At 40.4% G+C, this 19633-nt stretch overlaps 1 protein-coding gene across 4 annotated transcripts in view; it reads right to left on the bottom strand.

Moving 5' to 3' along the window:
• LOC126278092 (lysosomal-trafficking regulator) overlaps nucleotides 1-19633 on the bottom strand; it is a 543055-nt gene that overhangs the window by 267648 nt on the left and 255774 nt on the right. For all 4 annotated transcript variants that reach the window (XM_049977936.1, XM_049977935.1, XM_049977937.1 and 1 more), the window contains exon 26: nucleotides 15827-15905. In XM_049977936.1, coding sequence (XP_049833893.1) covers nucleotides 15827-15905 — 79 coding nt within the window. The remainder of the gene's footprint in view (nucleotides 1-15826; nucleotides 15906-19633) is intronic.

Genomic DNA, 19633 nt, shown 5'->3' with positions numbered 1-19633 from the left:
CATTAGTTTTCTCTATGATGTTGATACCACTGTATAAGTTTCGGTTTGTACTTCTACAAATGTCCATGTATGTGCAGTTAATCATATGCCTTTCTGGCGTAGGCCTTCCGGGCTGTGTAACAATGTTGAACTATGTGGATTATATTCTAGAGAAGTGATGTCAGTTTCAGGGCAATTTGTGATTGTGGATACATGTTCTCAGGTTCCATACGTCAATATTTGCATGTAAGGGTGTTAATTAATTCCTGTAAGTACAAAACTGTAATATCAATCCCACAAAAGTTTAACTGTATTGGTCCAAACTGCCTCATCTTTAACAGGCAGGATGAATGTAATGTTTGTTAAAACTGATAGTGATATTTTGTCATACACAAAGTTTGTCCTTAGCCTGGGACTGTAGTAAAGCATGCGATGTACTGATGCGTGTACTGTACTGAAGAAAGGTTGATTTGTGTGCACCCACATTAGTGCATGTTATGCTTCACTGAATTGTAATTAAATTTGTTGTTGCTTCTTCTGTAACTACTGTAATGTTGGTTTTCTGACAACCATCTTGGTTGAACTGGTGTAAAGTCATTCACATGTCAGTATCCCTATGGCCAGTTACAGTGCACTAATGTGGAAGAGCTTCTGAACTTAAGATTATTTGATTTACAAAGAATACCTTGGATGATCTTAAATTTTTAAAATTATTGATTTTAATGTTTAAAGAAAAGGGAAAGCAGCTAAAACTAGAACTTCAGTGATTATTCTAAATACCTTGTACCATTGTAATTTTTTTTAAAGGTTATTGATTCTAACATTGAAGGGTTAGGGAAATTTTGGATAATTTAGAATTTCAGTAATTACCTTTAAATATTTTGAAAGGTTTTACATTCTAAAAAAATTGCAAGATATTGATGTTTTAAGCATTACTTATTTTAATGTTTTAAGCAAAAGAAAGTATGAATTTTCTGTATACCTATGTAAACTAAGTAAACCAATACATATTCAGTTACTGTGCATAGTCACGTACCACACCAGAAGTGTTGTGTTCAAGCTTGACCAGCTCCAAATGCAACCTTTCCCTTTCGAATCCTTAAGAGAAGGTATCAAAAGTTAGCACAGAGCATAATTACGAAGATGTATACAGGTGTACATTGGTGCATTTTAGCCACATTGTATTAGAACTGTGAGGAAGTGTTTTGTTGTATTCTTGTTCTGTTAATTGTTTTTGTGGTTTCAGCTTTGGTTTCATGTGAAATCACAAGGTGTTCTGGGGCTGTAATATTTATAAAAGAATTGGTCGCAGTACAAGCTCCAGATTACAAAGGTATCCAAGGAGGCCATGATGTGGAATTATGCCAGCAGCTGTGTAGGGTATTGGACAAGATTGTAAACATCACCTAGCAGGTAGTCGGGGAGGTAAGTGCCGCACGTGCTACATGTTTGTTATTGCTCGCTGTCATCCAGGAGGGCCAGTCCCCTTCTTGCACCCAGTTAACGTGACTGCACACTCGGGCATATAATGTGGTCAATAGCATTAATGATGTCTATTCAGTAAATGAGGATGTTAAGAACATGGAAGTTATATCTAAGTTGCAAGAGCAAGCCTTGTCTATGCAATGGCAATTGTCCCTTCTTACTATATCTGGTGAAGGTGAAGTACAAGGGGGTAATACGTGTAAGGAGATGGGGGAAGGTAACCTGTAAGTAAATATGTTGAATCAATTTGGCAGACTGCCAAATCCTCTCCTCCCACTCATCCAGGGTATCTGCACATTGTCGTTTGGTTCTACTGGTAATGTAACCGAAGTGTTGTGGTTAATGTGCAGATTGCAGGAGCAGGGCAATGTGTTGTCAGTACACCATAGGCTGATATTCCAGATGCCATATCCATTGGTGGAAGGTCAATTGCGTAGAGTGATTGTTGAAGTATTACATGAGGGCGAATCTCTCCAGGTTTTTCATAGGAGAATCTTGGTGGAATGTTTAGGCTCACGTAGAATAAATGAATTAATAGATGGGTGTTATTAAGGGAACAAAACACAAATGGATTCTTGGGGGATTGTGTTGAGCAAGTATGGTGGGCAAAGCTTGCACTCTGTGTAGATGAGACTGAAGCTGAGGCCATTACAAATATTCTGGAGGGGAAGAGACCCTAGGATCGATCTTGTCCCATGTTCTTGAATAAGCCATGCACCTTTTCAGACCCTGATTAAATGGTTACTACAGTGGAAAATGTTAGTTGCGGCGATGACAATTATCAGTACCTGAACTTCCCAGAAGGTAAACTACAGGAATGCCAGGAAATGTGCTGAATTCTAGTATGTAGAGGTACCCACAACATAAGTGTTTTGAATGTGGGGGCTCGCAGCATCTAGTTAAGGACTAGCAGCTGACGCTAGGGCGTTCCCTCTGGGTTCACTTCTTGCCAGCCTTTGCGGGGATGTCACAGGGTTTGTACTGATAATCCCACACAGCTCCCATTCATATGTGCCACAGTGGGGTTGGAACTGGTGGGCATACTGACAGATTTGGATAGTACCACTTCCTCAATTGATTTAGATTGATATAAAAAACAAAAAAGGCAGATTTATGGGACTTATGTGGAAAAAAACGAGGCATGCAGGTCTGTATCGGCTGAAAGGTTGAAGGTGGTTGGTCGGGTACATTACAAGTTCATGGTGCCCTCCATCGGTAATGCTGGAATTCAATATGATGTTGGCCCACCCTTAGCCTTGAGAGCAACTTCCACTCTCACAGGCATATGTTCAGCCAGGTACTGGAAGGTTTCTAGGGGAATGGCAGCCCATTCTTCATGGAGTGCTGCACTGAGGAGAGGTATCAATGTCGGTCGATGAGGCCTGGCATGAAGTCCATGTTCCAGGCCAGTCCATTACAAGGATGTTATCGTCGTGTAATCACCCGGCACAGGCCATGCAGTATGAACAGGTGCTCGATCATGTTGAAAGATGCAATTGCCATCCCTGAATTGATCTTCAACAGTGGGTAGCAAGAAGGTGCTTAAAACATCAATGTAAGACTGTGCTGTAATAGTGCCTTGCAAAACAACAAGAGGTGCAAGCCCCCTCCATGAAAAACACCACACACCATAAAACCATTGCCTCCGAATTTTACTGTTCGCACTAGACGTGCTGGCAGATGATGTTTACTGGGCATTCGCCATACCCACACCCTACCATCAGATTGCCACATTGTGTACCATGATTCATTTCTCCACACCACATTTTTCCATTGTTCAATTGTTCAATGTTTATGCTCCTTACATCAGCGAGGTGTCGTTTGGCATTTACCGGTGTGATGTGTGGCTTATGAGCAGCCGCTTGACCATGAAATCCAAATTTTTTCAGCTCCTGCCTAACTGTCATAGCACTTGCAGTGGATCCTGATACAGTTTGGAATTCCTGCCTGATGGTCTAGATAGATGCCTGCCTATGACGAACCTCTTCAACTGTTGGTGATCTCTGTCAGTCAACAGACCAGGTCGACCTGTATACTTTTGTGCTGTGTGTGTCCCTTCATGTATCCACTTCACTATCACATCAGAAACAGTGGACATAGGGATGGTTAGGAGTGTGGAAATCTTGCGTACAGACGTATGACACAAGTGACACCTAATCACCTGACCATGTTCGAAGGCCACGAGTTTCGTGGAGCACCCCATTCTGCTCTCTCACGATGTCTAATGACTACTGAGGTCGCTGATATGGAGTACTTGGGAGCAAAATGCACCTAATATGAAAAACATATGTTTTGGGGGGTGTCTGGATACTTTTGATCACATAGTGTACCTTTAGATGAACAGTCTAAGCCATTAACAGCATTTTAAACTGACTATAACCTCTCTCAATTTAATTGGGTACCTTTCAGCTTGGTTACAGAAGCCATAGTGCTATCCTGCTTATAGGATTTGCTATTAGGAGATATCAGGTTTAAATGTGTTTTCAGTCACCTGGATGACATAGTGGTATATAGTTCGGACTTCCAAAAGCATCTAGAACACCTCAGGCAAGGTATGAGTTGTCTTAGGGAAGCTGAGTTGACCATGAGATTTCTTTCCTAGGGCATGTTGTGTCTGCCAAAGGGTGAAGGTTGACCTAGCTAGAACCCAGGCAATTTATAAGTTCCCTAGACCACAGAACAATAAAGACGCAGCTCATTTAATTGGAATGGTAAATTTTTGTAGGAAATTTCTACCTAACTTAGCACAAACTGCTGCTCCCCTGAACAGATTTCATCGGAAGGGCAAGAGGTTCAAATGTGGGGAATCCCAGCAAGCAGCATTTGAGGCATTTAAATGTGCCTTGAGTAATACCCCTGTGTTGGGTATTCCTAATTTCAATTTGCCATTTATCATACAAACTTACATATATAAATCTGGCACCACAAATGTTCTTGATGCCTCGAGGATGTAGATGTTCTTGATACCTCGAAGACATTATCAGGAAATGAGACTCATTGCTCTGTGAACAAGTTTGAAGTACTGGAAGTTTTGTATGCATTAGAGAAGTTTAGGTTTTATCTGTAACACAGAAGATACCATTTAGAAAGGAATAACTAAGCCTTTAGTTGGGTCCTGGCACCACCATGTAAGACTGGGAGAGTAGGCCGCTGGGTGGTTGCCATTTCAGCCTTTCAGTTCGATGTAGAACATATTACGGATACCCAAAATCAGGTGGTTGATGTCCCAATTCGTATGTTCAAGTATGTTGTTTAGGAAGTTTCGAGTAAGACTATTTTGTTAAGGAAGTTTCGAGTAAGACTATTTCAGGCCCCCCCCCCCCCCCTCTCCTGCGGAAGCTGGGGGAGGAACAGTGTAGAAACCAGGACTTAAATCCAATTATCAAACAATTGAAGGGAGAGCATGAGGTGGAAGGTTATTCCTTGCAGAAGCAGCTGTTATGTTACCATAACAAGTACGATGACAGGTTGAAGATATCGATGCTGTGAAAACTGGTACCTGCTGTTTTCATTTACTTCCATCAATTATTGTGCGGAGAGCATTTAAGTGTGCAAAATACCAAAATGAAAATAAAGGAACAGCTAACATGGAAAGGAATGATCCCCAAGATCAAGGGTTTGGAATCGAACTGCAAGAACTGTAAGAACTGTAAGTTGGTGTAGCCGGTTACAGATGTAAAAAAAAAGGGCTTTTGTGTTCCAGCAAAGAATTTAAACCAATGGATAAATTATTCATAGATTATCTCATTCCACTTCCACACACAAAGGATGGCAACCAATATGTGTTTGTCACTGTAGATGTGTTTACTAGGTTTGTGTAGTTGTCACCAAGTACAGGTACCACGACCAATTACAGCATCCAGCAGTTAGCATCCATCTTTTCCAGTTTTGGGGCTCCTACAGATAGGTCGCTGTTTAGTCAGCGCATGGTGGGGAGCGCATCACATCAGAACTAGTGCCTCACATTCTGACTGATTTTGGTGAACATTGGCATTCAGTTTGGAATTTGAACTGGGTCTTTACCTTGGCTGGAACAGTAATTCGATCATCTGTGATTAACTCTGGTCATGTGCAGGTTCATCCTGTAAATTAAACTGTTTTCAGTTAGCAAGACTCAGGAACATTTTTCCTATTTCCTCTGTGACACATCACATTGGATGTTTAATCAAAGAGTGACTGTAGTGCCACAAAATTGTACCCTGGCTGTGTTCTGCAAATCTCCATGTATGTGTGGTTAATTGGATAACTTTCTGTTGTAGGCCTTCCGGGGTGTGTAAATCATATTGAACTATGTGCTTGATATTCTAGAGAAGTGATTTTAGTTTCAGGACACTTTGCAATTGTGGATACTTCTCAGGTTCCACAGGCCAAAATTTGCATGTAAGGAAGTTAGTTAATGTCTGTGATTAGAAAACTGTCAATCAATCCACCAAAGTTTACCTGTTTTAATCAAAACAGCCTCATGTTCAGCAGGTAGAGTGAATATAAAGTCTATTAAAACTGATAGTTGTAATCTGCCGTTTGCAGAGTTTATCTTTATCCTGGAACCACATTAAGGTAAGCCGTATATTGACGTATTTGCTACTGAAGACAGGTTGTCTTGGGTGTACCCGCATCAGTGCGTGTTATGCTTCACTGAATTGTAATTAAATTTGTTACTGGTTTTTCTGTAACTACCATAACATTGGTTTTCTGACAACTGGATTGATAGAACTAACTAAGTCATTCACATGTCTGTATCCCTGTGGCCAGTTATGGTGCATTAACGTGAAAGAGTTTCTAAACTTAAGCTTATTTTTTTAGAAAGAATACCTTGGATTATTTTAAATTTTTAACATTATTGGTCTTAATGTTTAAAGAAAGAGTAAACTAGGGCAATATAGAACTTCAGTGATTATTCTAAATATCTTGTATCATTGTAATTTCTTTAAGGTTATTAGTTCTAATGTTAAAGGGAAAGGAAATTTTGAGTAATTTAGAATTTCAGTAATTACCTTTAAGTATTTTGAAAGGCTTTACATTCTAAAAAAATTTGCACAATACTGATGTTTTAAGCATTACTGGTTTTTGTGTTTTAAGAAAAAGAAAGTATGAATTTTCTTTATACCTGAGTATGCCTGTGTAAACTAAGTAAACCACTAAATGTTCAGCTAATATGCTCAGCCACTTACAACATCAAAACAGTTGTATTCTAGCATGACCAGCTCCAAATGTTATCTTTCCCTTTCAAATCCTTAAGAGAACGTGTCAGATGTAGAAATGTACTATTTTGTATTATTCACATTATGTGTATTCTGTATTATAGGTATGTTGTGTAATTTAATTATGTTATTATGTATTTATTCGATGTGTAAGAGAAATGAAGGTGGTGTGAAGGAGCTGAAGGATGAAAAGAGTAGGTTGGCCTGTGTGTGGGTGGGGGATGACTGAACAGTGAGTGTAAAACAGTGAAATGGAGAGATTATTCTAGGAAAAGAGATGAACAACCAGAGCTAAAATGAGAGGAGGAGAGGTAGAGTAAGAGAATGTGAAGAGATGGGAAAGGTAACGATCATTTCCAATATTTATCTACTCATTGAGAAATTGTGTTAATACTTTCTGTGTAAGGAAGTTTCCTTGAAATGTAAGGAAGTATCTGTCTTTACTGATTTTTATAACATTCAAATTCCTTCTGTTGTGCTTGGTCTGTTGTATTCCTGTTTAAGGTGGTCTGCAAATGTTGAGAGCTTTGTAGTGTATTTCCATGCCCTGATGTGCTCTTTATATCTTATGTCAGATGTCCTGCCAGTCATCCTGATGCAAATTTTTTCGAAGTCCATGCAATTGAGCTGGTCGATACAAGATTGTTGGCAAGTGTCTAGTTTTGGTTTTAGTTTAGTAATATGTTTCCATACTGATTTATTTGGTTTGTAGGCAACGTTTATGCCTTGTTTTTCAGCATATATTACCTATTTTTTACATAAATTTATGGTAGTAGGCCATTGTATTCCATTTTCCTTGATATCCTGCTTGTAGTGGTATGTGTTGTTGTGATTTGGAATCTTTATTTCATTATTTATGTCTTCATTTTTCTGTTAAGAACATCTACGATTGTTTCCTTGTATCTATTTTTAATGCTATCTGTTTCATAGTGACTAGCTCATTTTAATACTGAAAGTGTTTAGGGGAGTGGGAGGGATGGCGGTAGGGGGAGAGGGAGGACAGAGAGAGGGCGAGAGTGTTTTAAGTCTAAACTGGATCTTTCCAACATGTTTAGCTCACTTAGTGCTGGTTTTTCACAGCTTTAAATTAAGTTTCTGTGTGTCTTTGCAGTATGCATGTCTGCCCCATTTCAACACATCTGTACAAGCAGCACATGCAATGATAAATGACTAACAAGTCTGCTACTACATACAGTACATACTCTGAAATGCTACTACATACAGTACATACTCTGAAAACCAGTGGGTAATGCACACTGTAAACAATCTAATCTTGTCTCCATGATTTCTATGGGACAGATACATGTCGTATATTCATAAAGCCAAAATTTTAAGCCCGTTCTTAAAACTATGTAGATAGGTTTCATCAGGATAATTTGGGTCTCTCTTCAAGAGTTTGTTATTTGACTTTCTGAAGAATCTCTATGATACTCTCCCACAGAACAAACAAAACTGGGCAACAAAGTACAGTATGCCTATCCTGCTTGTTATAAATCACTTCATGCCAAAACTGTGGACTCGACTCTGAATGAAGCATACAGGTTTATTAGAGGATGCTTAAAACCTACTCATATTGACAAGATTTACTGTATTGCACTGGCACACCTTCAAATATCTGCTGAAACGTCACAGCCAGTCATGAACAACTGAAGGCTGAGAACACTGAAGCACACACACTGTTTGGCCATGAATTAACTCAGTCTATGCTAAAATCAAGAAAAAGTTTCCTTTGACCAGCAGAACATCTGAAACTCCCTCCAGAAAAAGCAAGACTTTTTCAGTGGAAATCTGCACAATAAGAGTAGATGAAGCTGCATGAAATTCTTTCAGTCACTCACAAAAAGGAGTAGGTTGTTTGGAGGTCTCTTATACACTTAAGAAAGGGTGTCAGTACAACAAAACCTTTCCTTAAATTATGGAGTTTCACATCAGAAGTTGAAAAGTGTGATTGTGAAGAATAACAAACTGTGGAAGAACTGTGCCAAGACCCTGTTTCTGCTTACCTGTTCAATGCAGGATCTAATGCTGGTAAACAATAGTGTCCTAAATAGTGCTGAATTTTGGAAAAAAAATCATCTGATTTGTAAATTTTGTCAACGATATTTTCTGAATGTTTTTGTAATACGTACCAGGTTGTTATAATTAAAATGCAGCTACTTTCACAGAGATCCAGTGTGGGATGTAATTGTCATATGGCACGGAAATTTGGTAGGTATTCTGACACATTAATGCTGAACCAATTTACGCTGGGAAACAAATCTTGCAGCCCATCTCTGAATTGCAATCCCAACACTCGAGTAGTACTCAATAATATGTCACAGTTTCATCCTATATGCACTTCCTAAATTTCTCGCAATAAACTGAAGTCAACCATCCACCTTCTCTACCTCAATCCTCACATGATCATTCCATTTCATATCTCTTTGCAGCATTACGCCCTGATATTTAAATGACATAAATGTGTCAAGGAGGGTACAACTAGTGAACATTACAAGTTTATTTTCCCTACTCAACTACCTTAACTTACATTTTTCTACATATAGGGTCAGCTGCCATTAATCCCACAAAACAGAAAGTCATCTTGTATCATCCTACAGTCACTCATCTTCAACACCTTCCCGTACATGCAAGTATCATCCGTGGACAATCATATTGTTAGCGCCCATCCAGTATGCCATATCATCTACGTATACAGAAAATCACAGTGATCCTATTAAATTTCCCTAGGCACTCCTGATGATACCCTTGTGTCTGATGAGCACTCGCTGTTGAGGACAACATATTGTGTTCTATTACTAAAGAAGTCGTCATGAAACTCGCATATCTGGGAATCTATTCCATATGCTTTTACCTTCACTAACAGTTTACAGTGCGGTACTGCATCAACTGCTTTTCAGAAATCTAGGAATATGGAATCTGCCTGTTGCCTTTCATCTCAAGCAGAGTTCCACAACCGTGCTTATTCTTGACAAGCATTTCAGTCTCTAGGAAATTTACTATATTCAACCTCAGAATATGTTCCAGAATTCTGCAGTAAACCGATGTCAAGGGTATTGGTCTTTGATTTTGTGGGTCCTTTCTCATTATAACCTCCCCGTATATGCTACATACAACTGTGTGTAGGCTTCTAAGATGAGTAAATGAATAAATAAGTGAAATGGATACACTCCCAGTCAGGTGTTCTTAGAGTAATAAGAACTTAGGAAAAAGTGAGTTCAACGTCTCATCAAGACAGAGTGCAAGGAAATAGGTTGTGCTCTTTCAAAGAAGCCATCCTGGCATTTGGGTTAAGCCATTCAGGAAAAGCACAGAAATCTTAAATCTGGGTGACTGGACAGAGATGTGCATTGCCCTCCTCCCAAAAACATCTACCCAGTGTGTTAACAACAGTGCCATCTCACTCAGCAATGATAGCAGAGCATCAGTAGATGACTGATTAGCACTAGTAGTAAAAGATATAAGGATAGCTGTAATAATGTGTCAAAACCATTTACTTCTGGAGTTGAATGAAGCAAACATGACCACCTTTACCAAAAAGAGAGAATACACAATGAAACTGAGTAATTGATAGAAATGCGTAATTACCCTTATGTATTAGGAATGGTATATTAGGGACATACATAAAGTTTGAAATCAGCAGTCAGAGACTGTGGTCAGACATGTGTGAGCGATGGTCAGATGTGTGAGTGACATTTGCATGAATGTGTGTGTGTGTGTGTGTGTGTGTGTGTGTGTGTGTGTGTGTGTGTGTGTGTATTTGGCTGAAAGTTTACACATTTAGTAGTCTTATTGTTGTGCCTGTCTGCAATTCAACACTGCTATATGGCGAGTAGCAATCTATCCTTTTTTATAATATGGACTTACATGAAGATATGTTTCTGAAGGATACATGTGAAATAAGTGGAATGAGAGAAGGGAAATGATTTCAGAATGTTCGGTAGAAGTAAGCTGCAAGAACATAGTGTAAAGTAGGTAACTGTCCATTTCGCTAATTCTGACTATCACTACCAGACACATTTACTCCTTAATGGTTTTTGTTGCTGATAACAGAAATCAGCTTTAGCTCAAAATTGATTTATAGACACAATATAATGCACAATAATAATATTTGTGTAGTCTTTGCCGCCATGTTTATGGTTCAGAATGGAGATATGTAAGCTGTTGGAAAGAATATTAAAAAGTTCCTATACAACATGCAGCAAGATATTTCAGATACTTACCAATTAAAAGAACATTTAAAAAATATTGTATTAGCCAGTCTATTCTACAAATAAGCTGAATACCTAAGTTCAGGTACTGGCATGGTCTGTTAGCTACATGCCAGCAGCAGCGGTTTTTGCAAAGCTCCATCCAAGTAGAATAAGTACTGTAAACATGAATCAGTACTTACAGTTCTACATAAATATTTTCTTTGAAAAAATATTGTATTAAGTAAATATTAAGAGAACAACAGCAAATTATGTAGCTCTAGAGCACACCTGAAAAGTACACAATGTTTCCTCAAAGTAGCACCTTTATTTATAATTTACTCAATTAAATGTAGCTGCTTTAAGTGTGAGTAGCATTAAGAAGGTTGATGATAGTATACTGTTAATGCAGTAAAAGTTTCTGTGATTTCCTTGTCTTTTGTAAATGTATACCTTGGTCGTGCTACATCACTGATTGTTCTTGGTCTTGATGGAATCTGAAGCGCAATGAATGAATTAATAAGTCTGTGTAAATCACACCCAAATGAAATGATCATCATCATCATCATCAAAAAACACAAGAGAAGAAAGGGATATTTGGAAATGACCATGAAATGCAGAGCAAGAGTCAACTGAGAGATGTGGAGAGACAAGCACCAAATCCTAAGGAAAATGGGTCACATACCAGCAGACACATAGGTAGCCTACAAAAATAAAGTGACGGGTAATGAAAGTAGGAAATGAGACAAGGTTGTGTTAATAAGGAAGGATGATGTGGAGGGAGATTATGACCACTATTGTTTGATTTCTGGGGAAGCAAAGAAAGAAGGAAAACAGGAAAAGTCCTCTAAAAGGAAGAGATACAAACGTAAAATTGGTAGGTGTCACAGGCATCCTAGCAAAATGTAAGGAAAAGTTAGAAAAATTACAGAATGTAATGGTAACTTTGCACAAAACTGGTTTAAAAACAAAGATGAAAGTGACACAAAGGAAGGCATCACAGTCACACAACACAACTGAATCAAGGAAGAAAGCAGAAGCAGATCAAAACAATATAAGAAGAATTTTCTCAACAAAAAGTTCAACTAATGTCATGTAATGTCACAGAACTGCCAAGGTAGTTTTTAAATTTATCGTATAGAAGTTAAATATTATCTACAGAGGAGACAGAGGCCAACAACTGGAAATCAGTGATTACAAAGGAAATTTGTAAGTCCAGGGAGCATCTAAAGTATTATCTGAAATGAATAGGCACTGTTCAGAACAGATGAGGAAAGACATATATGGAAAATGCTTAGCAGAAGAATGGGGAGATTACAGGGATGTGCATCTGGTTTCTTGGAATTACTAATTGGGCATCAGAAGAGATAATGTGGGGTAGTGGGCAAAGGGTAGAGACAGATACGTGTAGCATGGGTATGGAATAACAAGAGATGAGGAAAAAGTAAAATGAGATGGAGGACAGTAGTGAAACAGTTAAAGGTGTGCTTTATGTGCACAGTTGAGTTGATTCCATTTTTAAAACAAAACTTGGATGACCACCACTGTCATCTTCAGGTGCTGCAAGCTTTGTCGGGACTCTGGGCAGCTGTTAAGCACAGCTACATAGCTTACAGCAACTAAAGATGAGACTGGGTCAATCATGGAAATATTGTTCATAAAAATGGAATTGTTGATTTGGGCGAACACCGGAATCACACAGATGACCAATCACACTAAGAATACCCAGAGATAGCTTCAAAACATTTGAAAGAGCAGTAACTAATAAGAAAGGTAAAAAAGGAAATATATCAAATTGTTCTAAATTAAACAAAAAATATTACACATGATTTTGGAACTTGAGGGACGTGGCAACAAATCAAAAAGTCATAATAGAAAAAGAAATAGGAACAAAGAAAACAAAAATCTTTAACAAATGTGATAGAGGACATAAAAATGTAATGAGTCCACAAACCAGTTTTGCAAGGGACTATAGAAGAAGAAAGAGTATTACAGAAAACGAAATAATTAAGTTAGACAAATAAAACAGAAAAATCACGATGTTCCATTCATAAAGAAAAATACAAAAACAACAACAGAAATTATAGATTTATCAATCTGTGGGCTTTTGATCCTCTCTCTCTCTCACACACACACACACACACACACACACACACACACACACACACACACGTAATTTATATTACACATGGGTATGCGTAGGATTCAACATATGTAGCTTAACCTCCATAATCGTATTGTAGCACATGAAAGCATATTCATTTGTACAAAAGGTGTAGGAAGCAACCTGCTGTGTCAGCAGTAATGGAATAAACACTTAGTAGCTAGTGCTTTGAGCCATTTTCAGTTCTATTCAAGCTCTTTAGCCAAAAGTTGTCTTGGACCAACATGCTCTTGGTTTACAGACTGGATTCTCCTCTGTAATGTAAGCAGTATAAATATTTGTGGGGAAGCTGTCTTGCTTTTAAACAGTTGTTTGGTGGCACACTATACAAAACTGTGTGATGACAAAGTATTAATAAAAATCTCATGTCTAATTGCTTCACAATGCTTCTCTTTTTAATTGACCGACGATTCCTCATAATTTGAGTGTTAGGTACTACAAATCATCCCTAAATGTGATGTACACATCTGAAAGAAGGTTAGGGTGTTACAACTATCCTGTCTCACTTTAAGTAATATTTAAAAAAAGGTAACTAACTTTCAAGATGATTTAAAATAGTTTTGCCAGTACTCAGTTACTGCAAACATGAGTAAAGAAGCTGTGATAGTCCTGGCCAGCCAACAGTGGATCAACAAGCAGCTTTCAACAAGGGAACTAGCCGCAGAAAGGATGAATATAAGACAATAACCCAGCAAGGAAAACAGACTCCGAATTGGAACTTTCAACAATGGAACATTAACAAAAAGGTAGAGGAGATTGTGGGTATGATGGAAAGGAGAAAGCTGGATACATTATGCATGGGAGACAGAGGATGGAAAGGAGAAGGCAATACTGAACTGAGGAAAGATTACTAATTTTACTGGATTGGAAATGAACAAAGACAAAAAGGAACCTGAGTTGTAAGGGATGATCTGAAAGAAGAGGCACAGAGAATAAGTGATGGGATAATGAAGATTAGAATAATGACAAGGGCAGAAGTATGGAGTGGTTCAGGTGTATGCCCCCTCACGTGGGCTGTACATCTCAAGAGGAGGAGGACTTTGAGAAAGAACTACAAAAGCTGTTGAGTGGAGGAAGTCATGGGAGACTTTGTAAGAAAGTACAATATGGAAAGCTTAAAAGTAAGAGGAGAGGTTTGAGAGAGAATGCAACAGTGATTGATAGAAATGGAGATGAGGTTAATAACAAAGAGACACTGAAGATAGTATGGAAGAAGTACTTTGAGCATTTTCTAAATCCAAATGGACTTTGAGATGAGGATAATGGACTCAAGTAAACTCAGCAGCAGGGAGGTTGAATAACAGTGGCTATATCATGTCATGAGGGTGGTGTGAAATGAGAAGACTCCAAAGACGGGAAGAGAACATTAATTGCCCATATATCCAAGAAAGGAAGTAGGAAGAATTGCATTAACTAAAAGGGAGTCACATTGATCCTGGTGAGCAGAATCTGAACAAGGGTCGACAACAAATGGCTTCAGACCTGGGAGGTCAACTGCTGATCTCATATTTGTAGTAAGACAAAACCAAGAGTATCACTATGAATTTGGAGAAGACCTCATGATGGCTATTATCAATATAGAAAAAGGTCTGGAAAGCAGTAGAAAAGAAGAGATTGGAAAAAAGAGACAACAAGCAAAGTGGGGGAGATGTACTACAGAAGTCTGAGTTGTGTGAAAATGGGAAATGAATGGAACGATTGGTTCCAGCAAACAAGTGGTGTGAAACAGGGCAGAGTATTGTCCCCTTTCCTCTTCATTGTGGTCTTAGATGACATAATGTTTAATGTGAGAGACAAAACTGGATAAGACAAGATGAAAGCAATGGCCTTCAAGAATGACTTGATGATCTGTGGAAACAGGGAGGAGGAGATTAGGATGCTTGGGAAGAAACTGTGAGGCAGTATGTCATGTAACTTGATGTGAACAATTTTAACGTAAACGAAGTGAGATCCTGGTTACAACTAGAAAGGAATATAGACCAACAAGTGCAAAAAGGATTGGAGGCAAACAATTGAAAAATGTAGAATGTAGAGCATGTCAAGTACTTGGGAAGCGTGATAGAGGAAAATGAGAAACAGATCAGTGAAAACTGTTAGGAGCCAGGTTTGGAACAAAGGTATCCCAGAAAAAAAATCAAAGAAGTGATATATATAGAAGTCATTGCTCCAAATACTGATATATGCAGCTGAGACATGGTTAATGAAGAAGACAGTTGTAGGCAGATTACACACATGTGAAATGAAGTTCCTAAGAAGTACGATAGGATTAACAAAGAGAGTTAGAATGAGGAATGAAGGGGTAATGGAAAGAGTGAAGGAGGAACCCTTGCAGAGCACTTGTTTGCAGGCTAAGATGGTGTGGGCACTTAAAGAGAATGGAAAACAAGTGGTTTCGCAAGAAGATACATGAAATAGAGATGCAAAGGAAGACCAATGAATAGATGGCTGAAAGCGGAGGAGGAGTGTGTTGAAAAAAGGGATGAGGAATAGACCAGAGTGAACACAGAAAGATGATGGGAAAACGGGACTAGATGGTGAGGCTTATCTTCCTGAGGCTAGAAACTGTTGTTGTTGTTGTTGTTGTTGTTGTTGTTGTTGTTGATGATGATGATGATGATGATGATGATGATGACGATGACGATGACGATGATGATGTCAAGAATAAAAACTCAGTACACAGCATGCAGAAAATATATTCTGGCTATTTAAGAAACTGTCAACAAAATGGCTGAACAGTGGTTAGTATTCAAAAAATGTAGCAGTGAGTTGTTATAAATACCACATACTCTAGTGAAAGTATGCATACTCACCACCAACACCTGTTGCAAACTGTGGAAACAAACTAACAACATCAGGATTCTGCGCAGAGAATATCATCAAGACACTGTCCTGAAAAGGTAAGAGAACAATGAAAAAATTGCAATGCACTTTCAAATAATTGTAGCTTTTAAGTGCATCACATAAAAAATCACAGAACTGACAAATAAATGAACAAAAATATTCTGCTTAGTAACTGTGACATATATAATACAAAAGCACTGGCAGGTCGATAGACACACAAACAAACACACAAAATTCAAGCTTTCGCAACCAAAGGTTGCTTCTTCAGGAAAGAGGGAAGGAGAGGGAAAGACGAAAGGATGCACACACACACATCCATCCGCACATACACAGACACAAGCAGACATTTGTAAAGGCAAAGAGTTCGGGCAGAGATGTCAGTCGAGGTGGAAGTACAGAAGCAAAGAAGTTGTTGAAAGACAGATGAGGTATGAGTGGTGGCAACTTGAAATTAGCGGATGTTGAGGCCTGGCGGATATCGAGAAGAGAGGATATATTGAAGGGCAAGTTCCCATCTCCGGAGTTCTGACAGGTTGGTGTTGGTGGGAAGTATCCAGATAACTCGGACGGTGTAACACTGTGCCTAGATGTGCTGGCCGTGCACCAAGGCATGTTTAGCCACAGGGTGATCCTCCTTACCAACAAACACTGTCTGCCTGTGTCCATTCATGCGAATGGACAGTTTGTTGCTGGTCATTCCCACATAGAAAGCGTCACAGTGTAGGCAGGTCAGTTGGTAAATCACGTGGGTGCTTTCACACGTGGCTCTGCCTTTGATTGTGTACACCTTCCGGGTTACAGGACTGGAGTAGGTGGTGGTGGGAGGGTGGATAGGACAGGTTTTACACTGGGGGCCAGTGCAAGGGTAGGAGCCAGAGGGTAGGGAAGGTGGTTTGGGGATTTCATAGGGATGAACGAAGAGGTTACAAAGGTTAGGTGGACAGCGGAAAGACACTCTTGGTGGAGTGGGGAGGATTTCCTGAAGGATGGATCTCATTTCGAGGCAGGATTTTAGGAAGTCGTATCCCTGCTGGAGAGCCACATTCAGAGTCTGATCCAGTCCCGGGAAGTATCCTGTCACAAGTGGGGCACTTTTGGGGTTCTTCTGTGAGAGGTTCTGGGTTTGAGGGGATGAGGAAGTGGCTCTGGTTATCTGCCAGGTCGGGAGGGTAGTCGCGGGATGCGAAACCTGTTTTCAGGTTGTTGGTGTAATGGTCCAGGGATTCAGGATTGGAGCAGATTCGTTTGCCACGAAGGCCTAGGCTGTAGGGAAGGGACCGTTTGATATGGAATGGGTGACAGCTGTCATAATGGAGGTACTGTTGCTTGTTGGTGGTTTTGATGTGGACGGATGTGTGAAGCTGGCCATTGGACAGATGGAGGTCAATGTCAAGGAAAGGGGCATGGGATTTGGAGTAGGACCAGGTGAATCTGATGGAACCAAAGGAGTTGAGGTTGGAGAGGAAATTCTGGAGTTGTTCTTCACTGTGAGTCCAGATCATGAAGATGTCATCAATAAATCTGTACTAAACTTTGGGTTGGCAGGCTTGGGTAACCAAGAAGGCTTCCTCAAAGCGACCCATAAATAGGTTGGCATACGAGGGGGCCATCCTGGTACCCATGGCTGTTCCCTTTAATTGTTGGTATGTCTGGCCTTCAAAAGTGAAGAAGTTGTGGGTCAGGATGAAGCTGGCTAAGGTGACGAGGAAAGAGGTTTTAGGTAGGGTGGCAGGTGATCGGCGTGAAAGGAAGTGCTCCATTGCACCGAGGCCCTGGATGTGCGGGATATTTGTGTATAGGGTAGTGGCATCAATGGTTGCAAGGATGGTTTCCGGGGGTAACAGACTGGGTACGGATTCCAGGCATTCGAGAAAGTGGTTGGTGTCTTTGATGAAAGATGGGAGACTGTATGTAATGGGTTGAAGGTGTTGATCTACGTAAGCAGAGATACGTTCTGTGGGGGCTTGTTAACCAGCTACAATGGGGCGGCCAGGATGTTTGGGTTTTTGAATGTTAGGAAGTAGGTAGAAGGTAGGAGTGCGAGGTGTCGGTGGGGTCAGGAGTTTGATGGAGTCAAGTGAAAGGTTTTGTAGGGGGCCTAAGGTTCTGAGGATTCCTTGAAGCTCCGCCTGGACATCAGGAATGGGATTACCTTGGCAAACTTTGTATGTAGAGTTGTCTGAAAGCTGACGCAGTCCCTCAGCAACATACTCCCGATGATCAAGTACCACGGTCGTGGAACCCTTGTCAGCCGGAAGAATGATGATGGATCGGTAAGCTTTCAGATCACAGATAGCCTGGGCTTCGTCTGTGGTGATGTTGGGAGTAGGATTAAGGTTTTTCAAGAAAGACAGAGGCAAGGCTGGAAGTGAGAAATTCCTGGAAGGTTTGGAGAGGGTGATTTTGAGGAAGAGGAGGTGGGTCCCACTGTGATGGAAGATGGAACTGTTCCAGGCAGGGTTCAATTTGGATAGTGTCTTGGGGAGTTGGATCATTAGGAGTGGGATCAGGATTATTTTTCTTCGTGGTAAAGTGATATTTCCAGCAGAGACTACGAGTATAGGACAGTAAATCTTTGACAAGGGCAGTTTGGTTGAACCTGGGAGTGGGGCTAAAGGTGAGGCCTTTGGATAGGACAGAGGTTTCGGATTGGGAGAGAGGTTTGGAGGAAAGGTTAACTACTGAATTGGGGTGTTGTGGTTCCAGATTGTGTTGACTAGAATTTTGAGGTGTTGGGGGGAGTGGAGCTGGAAGTGGGAGATTGAGTAGATGGGAGAGACTGGGTTTCTGTGCAATGAGAGGAGGTTTAGGTTTGTTGGAAAGGTTGTGGAGGGTAAGTGAGTTGCCTTTCCGGAGGTGGGAAACCAGGAGATTGGATAGTTTTTTGAGGTGGATGGATCTAATTTGCGGTTGGCCTGTAGGAGGATGCTATGGACAGCTGGTGTGTATATGGGATAGGAAAGATTGAGGACTTTGATTTGGGATGGGAGTTGACGGGTGTGTTCATTGGCCGAGTCGATATATAGGTGAAGGATTAGGTGGGTGAGGGCTATGGATTGTGCAGTTTGGAACTGGTATAAGGACTGATGGAAAGAAGGATTGCAGCCAGAGATGGGAACTTCAAGTGTGAGGCCTTTGGGGGTAATGCCAAATGTCAGGAAATTCTCCCCACTCCACCAAGAGTGTCTTTCCGCCGTCCACCTAACCTTTGTAACCTCTTCGTTCATCCCTATGAAATCCACAACCCACCTTCCCTACCTTCTGGCTCCTACCCTTGTAACCACTCCCGGTGTAAAACCTGTCCTATGCACCCTCCCACCACCACCTACTCCAGTCCTGTAACCCGGAAGGTGTACACGATCAAAGGCAGAGCCACGTGTGAAAGCACCCACATGATTTACCAACTGACCTGCCTACACTGTGACGCTTTCTATGTGGGAATGACCAGCAACAAACTGTCCATTCACATGAATGGACACAGGCAGACAGTGTTTGTTGGTAAGGAGGATCACCCTGTGGCTAAACATGCCTTGGTGCACGGCCAGCACATCTTGGCACAGTGTTACACCGTCCGAGGTATCTGGATACTTCCCACCACCACCAACCTATCCGAACTCCGGATATGGGAACTTGCCCTTCAATATATCCTCTCTTCTCGTTATCCACCAGGCCTCAATCTCCGCTAATTTCAAGTTGCCGCCAATCATACCTCACCTGTCATTCAACATCATCTTTGCCTCCACACTTCCGCCTCGACTTACATCTCTGCCCATACT

The sequence above is a fragment of the Schistocerca gregaria genome, chromosome 6 (genome assembly GCF_023897955.1).
Source record: "Schistocerca gregaria isolate iqSchGreg1 chromosome 6, iqSchGreg1.2, whole genome shotgun sequence".
In the NCBI taxonomy this organism is placed as follows: Eukaryota; Metazoa; Arthropoda; class Insecta; order Orthoptera; family Acrididae; genus Schistocerca; species Schistocerca gregaria.
Note: the sequence above shows the minus strand (reverse complement) of the source record. Positions and strands in the feature narration are given on the sequence as shown.